Source organism: Colossoma macropomum, unplaced genomic scaffold, assembly GCF_904425465.1.
Source record: "Colossoma macropomum unplaced genomic scaffold, Colossoma_macropomum, whole genome shotgun sequence".
NCBI classification, from domain to species: domain Eukaryota; kingdom Metazoa; phylum Chordata; class Actinopteri; order Characiformes; family Serrasalmidae; genus Colossoma; species Colossoma macropomum.
In genome coordinates this window covers 48,356,483-48,362,482 of record NW_023494787.1, presented here as the reverse complement: position 1 = coordinate 48,362,482, position 6,000 = coordinate 48,356,483, and the positions used below count along the sequence as shown (strand labels likewise).

Below are 6,000 nucleotides of genomic sequence, written 5' to 3'. Positions count from 1 at the left end.
TCCTACTGTTCTGCTTAAATGTTCTCAGTTGTTTTAAAGCAGATGTGGCCGAGTTTGGGGTGTGCTACAGTACAAAGAGGCCTTGAACAGCTTAAAAGCTTTATCACTTTTTTTGTTTAAAGACGATTGTTAAAAAACACAGTTTCGAAACATTCGGACAGCACAAACAACCAGTGTTGCCAGATTGGGCAGAATTCCCCAGGATTAACATTTTACCTACTCGCTAGGAGAATAAGTGTTTATGGGTGATATTTGTCAAGAATTTGTAATATTTAAGCTCCTTTTAAAAAGCAAAATAAATAAATACACAGAATTTATTCAACAGTATAAAATGTTAATTAACAACAAGAATTATGTAAGTAATTAAAATACTTGTATTATGATAATAAAAATAATTAGTATATAAATAATACATTTTTCAATGTCATTAAAGTGAAACAGCTTAAGGTTTTCTCATTCTTACAAAATATGAAAATATTCGAGATAAATACACAACTTTCCTTCTGGATCAATAAAGTCATCTATCTATCCATCTATCAATCTATCTATCTATAATATTGGATATTTGCAGCATTTTCCATAAGACTGTAGGTTCACATATAAAAATAACCATTAAATCTGCAATAACCATTGACTGAACTGCCCAGCTGGCTTGTAAACCCCTTTAAACAGAGCACCGGTGCGTCATTGAGAACAAAATCCCTGTAAGTATCGCCGCAGAGTCACCGGGAGTGAGAGCTTCAGTTTGACAGCACCTCCCAGCAGGAACCAGGCACATCATTTGAGACTCATCTCCAAATCCTGGGAGGACGCCCGGCCCACACACAGACACGCCGCCGCAAAGCCGACGGGGAACGGTCCAGACGCACCTGCACCTGAACCAATAATCGCCTGCAGGGGAATGACAGCGGTGGGTGAGCCGCAAGGAAAGCGGGGGGCACTCGATGCCAAACAGTAATAAGACGCCTCCGGTTACAGCTCTGTATGCGAGCCTGACTGCATGCTGTGTAATTTGATAGCAGTTTTTTCCTGAGGTGGCACATTTCCGTGGCTGGTCTGAGGGCTGGAGTAATGATTAAGAGCTCGAGGGGGAGGCCCGTTACACTGCCCTCTGCCTCACATTTCACAGCAGCCTCACTGAACTGAGCTTGTGATGAAATGTCCACTTGTGCTTTCCCCAGCTGCAGCGCTGCTCCCCTTGGAAAAACTGACTTACGACCTGCATGGTTCAGACTACTTTACAATGGTGGTGATAGGAACCAGGGGTCGCCACGACTACAACACAGATATATCCATTTTATTTACTATCCAAAACCACCAGTGAACCTAGATGCGTTCTCTTATATCTGAATATATCTGGTATATCTTTTCTTTTTGACCTGCATGTGCCTCTCAGCCACTAACACACACACACACACACACACTCACCTTGGGCCAATTTAGACTGCATGTCTTTGGACTGTGGGAGAACATGCGAACTATGGTCTGGACCCCGGTCGCCTGGCCAGGGAATCGAACCCAGGCTCTTCTTGCTGTGAGGCGAAAGCGCTACACTTTCTCAGGCATCAGGCAGTGAATTCACAACCATTTCATGTAGTAACTTTCTGTGAGGGACCTATTAGAAGTGGACGTCTGGCTCCCATCACCACCACTGCGAACAATTCTGACTCCAAAACGAAGCATTTCACACCAAACCGCTCTGAATGACTGTTTACATATTAACAATTTAACTACGCAAAAACTCTGAAAAAAAATGGTGACGTTCCCCTTAATTTTTTAAAATAATTAATCAAAGAAAATGTTTTTTCTCAAAGAATCAGATTTTGAGAGATGACGATGCACATCTTACAGTCTCCTGCGTCTCTGTTCGAGTAAGATCTGAATATGAGAGACGGCACACTGGTATCCATGGAATCAGTATCAGGCCGATATCTGCAGAAAATGCTGGATCTCATATGGGAGATAATAAAAGAATAAATATGATCCAATCCTGTAACAGGTCTGTCCTGAAACAGCACTCACTCACACTCTGAGACGTGATGCTGTTAAGCTGTGTAGTTCTTACTGTGGGGTTAACAGAGTGTTTGAGTTTCAATAACAGCCAATACTCTGGTTTTAATACCGGTATCAGAACAGGAACAGCGAATGTGGCACCGTGCCATCTCTAACTCTGCTTAAATGATCAAGCAGCAAAATTATTGGCAGATTATTTTAGTAATAGAGCAATTACTTGACCACCCCAAATTTAGGCTAATTTAAAAAGGCCTGCCCAGTTATCTCTCCAACTTTAGTTGTTGTTAATTCCCACCTGCTGTACGAGGTGGGCAGGTGCTTCCTCCGGACAACTGCATCTTTTCAAACTGCTGCTCAAGCAGCGCTGCAGGGCAGCTGAACACACTTATAGGAAAGTACAGAGTTCCTAATTCTGTGTATGTGGGCTGGTGGACACCCACGAGTGGCCAGCACTGCTGTAAAAGAGGAACTAAGCCAACCTTCCCACTGAGAGAGCAGCAGTGGTAAAGAGGAGGGCGAAATGGGGGAAAAAATATATATATATATAGAGCTACTTCACATGGTTAAGCTTTAGCTACCTTATTGTTTTATTAAGTAGCGATACAAGAACAAATAAACCACCCTAAACACAACCAAAAACACAACCAAACCACACCAAGAACAAATAAACCACCCTAAACACAACCAAAAACACCCAAACCACACCAAGAACAAACAAACCACCCTAAACACACCAAAAACAACTAAACCACACCAAGAACTTCCAAAACACACAAAGAACTACAAGAGACACCAACAACTACCAAAACACACCAAAAACACCCAAACCACACCAAGAACAAATAAACCACCCTAAACACAACCAAAAACACCCAAACCACACCAAGAACAAATAAACCACCCTAAACACAACCAAAAACACCCAAACCACACCAAGAACAAACAAACCACCCTAAACACACCAAAAACAACTAAACCACACCAAGAACTTCCAAAACACACAAAGAACTACAAGAGACACCAACAACTACCAAAACACACCAAAAACACAACCAAACCACACCAAGAACAAATAAACCACCCTAAACACAACCAAAAACACAACCAAACCACACCAAGAACAAATAAACCACCCTAAACACAACCAAAAACACCCAAACCACACCAAGAACAAATAAACCACCCTAAACACAGCAAAAACAACTAAACCACACCAAGAACTTCCAAAACACACAAAGAACTACAAGAGACACCAACAACTACCAAAACACACCAAAAACAACTAAACCACACCAAGAACTTCCAAAACACACCAAAAAACAACCAAACCACATCAAGAACAAACAATCCACACTAAACACAACCAAAACACACCAGGATATTTAACCTATTTTGAGTTTCTTTTACCGTGAAGTTGGAAGATTTACATTTATTATGAGTTTAATTTTTGAATAAAAAGAAAAATTATTTAAAAAAAAAATGTTTTGACTTTAGTCTTATTTTAGCCACACCCCTGCATTTTAGAGCACAAAGTGAGGCTGCATCCCTGTCCCTCATGGCCACATGGTGAGCAGTTAGATCCCATTGATTTGAAGCAAATGTGTCCCAAAGACTGAAAATCAGTGTAAAATTAAGAATTAAGAATTGTCACATATTTTCTGCAAGTAAGTTTTTTTGTGTTTTTCATGAAAAAAATGATGCTTTTAAATTGATTTCAAAGCTGTGTTTGCTGGTCATGTACTGGCTGTGTTTTTGAGTTCTGCTCAAAAATAGCTAAAGCTGTCACTACTGAAACAGTCACTACTGAAACTTTTGCTATGTTTCGGTAGTGTTATGATTGTTGTGGTAGAGACAAAATGGAATATTCAATCATTTTTTAATAGAATAAACATAATTAAGGGTCATTCAAAGCAAAAGTCAGTTAAAAGTCTGACTCTGACTTTGAACCAGTTCAGTATAATGATCTGCATATCGGACGACTAGATGGACATCAGAATTGGTACATGTGTCATGAACAGCAGAATGACTCTTACTGTCCAATCTTTCCCACCAAAGACTGCAGTCCCACTGGACTGGCAACCACTAAAGAAACCAAAGAGCTACTCCGTAATCTGTAACTGGTGCAATAGCTGCGTTCCACAGAGACAGACTACATAAATCTCAACCACTTCAAACCAATAATGGAAATTTAAACATCTGTTAAACATAAAACGACCATAATAATACCCTTTCTACAACGTTTGACAAGGGGACAAGCTCATTTACTCCCTGAAAAAGGCCTAAAAAGAGCTGTGGCCCACCTCTTGGCACTGGTGGAGAGCTTAGCAGCGGTCTTGCTGGAGATCTTGGCCTCTTTCTTCTTTGGTGGAGCCGGATCTCTCTCTCGCTCCCTCTCCTCTGGCTGCTCCACAGGTGCTACCTCTCTCTGTTCAGCGTCGGAACTGCCTCCACTCGTGTTTGGACTGTCGTCCGGCCTCGGCTGGACCTCACTGGACATCCTGATCTGTCGGAGAGAGAGAAATAAATGACTAATGCTGGACAATATTTATTAAATGCCTTCTAATGAGTGAATTCAGCTGCTTTAAGGGGCACCCATTGCTGACGCAGCTTGTATGATCTCCATACAAAAGCATTGATCAATAAAATAAGGGCGCTCTAGAGCCCATGTGTCAAAAACAAGGCCTGTGGGCCAGATCAGGCCCGCCACACAGTCCGATCCGGCCCGCAGAAGTATTTTAATTTTCTATTAATATTAGCCCGTTTCACAATGTGCTGTACTACAGTCCCCAGCATGCACTGCAACGTAATGTGCGCTCTGACTCTCCTACCCCAATAACAATTGATGGGGCAGCAGTTTCACCTCAATTCTACACAGTTCCACACCAGTCATATCACCAAACACACTAACTGCATTTTAGCTGCAGTACAACCAATATAAACACCCAACATCAGCTCAGCAGCTCAGAAACTGAGCCCAAGTATTGATGAACTCGCAGTAAAGAAAGGATGTCAGGTGTCTAGTTCAAGCAAATAGGTAGGTCTAAAAGACTGGCGACATTTAAAATTTTGAATATTTCAAGTATTTATTTAATATTTCAATGTCTACTACAAATGTCTACACCGATCAGGCATAACATTATGACCACCTCCTTGTTTCTCCGCTCATTGTCCATTTTATCAGCTCCACTTACTATATAGGTGCACTTTGTAGTTCTACAGTTACAGACTGTAGTCCATCTGTTTCTCTGCATACTTTGTTAGCCCCCTTTTACCCTGTTCTTCAGTGGTCAGGACCCCCATGGACCCTCACAGAGCAGGTACTATTTGGGTGGTGGATCATTCTCAGCACTGCAGTAACACTGACATGGTGGTGGTGTGTTAGTGTGTGTTGTGCTGGTACGAGTGGATCAGACACAGCAGTGCTGCTGGAGTTTTTAAACACCTCAGTGTCACTGCTGGAGTGAGAATAGTCCACCAACCAAAAATATCCGGCCAACAGCGTCCTGTGGGCAGCGTCCTGTGACCACTGATGAAGGACTAGAGGATGACCAACACAAGCTGTGCATCAGCAGATGAGCTATCGTCTCTGACTTTACATCTACAAGGTGGACTGACAAGGTAGGAGTGTCTAATAGAGTGGACAGTGAGTGGACGCAGTGTTTAAAAACTCCAGCAGCACTGCTGTGTCTGATCCACTCAGACCAGCGCAACACACACTAACACACCTCCACCACATCAGTGTTACTGCAGTGCTGAGAATGATCCACCACCCAAATAGTACCTGCTCTGTGAGGGTCCATGGGGGTCCTGACCACTGAAGAACAGGGTAAAAGGGGGCTAACAAAGTATGCAGAGAAACAGATGGACTACAGTCTGTAACTGTAGAACTACAAAGTGCACCTATATAGTAAGTGGAGCTGATAAAATGGACAATGAGCGTAGAAACAAGGATAATGGTCATAATGTTATGGCTGATTGGTGTATGTT

The 6,000-nt window shown here is 42.1% G+C and overlaps 1 protein-coding gene across 1 annotated transcript in view; it reads right to left on the bottom strand.

The window, feature by feature from the left end:
- Window positions 1–6,000, bottom strand: part of LOC118806208 (ubiquitin-conjugating enzyme E2 E2-like) — a 101,121-nt gene that overhangs the window by 80,724 nt on the left and 14,397 nt on the right. Inside the window, exon 2 of the mRNA XM_036567663.1 lies at window positions 4,314–4,516. Coding sequence (XP_036423556.1) covers window positions 4,314–4,510 — 197 coding nt within the window. The 5' untranslated portion in view covers window positions 4,511–4,516. The remainder of the gene's footprint in view (window positions 1–4,313; window positions 4,517–6,000) is intronic.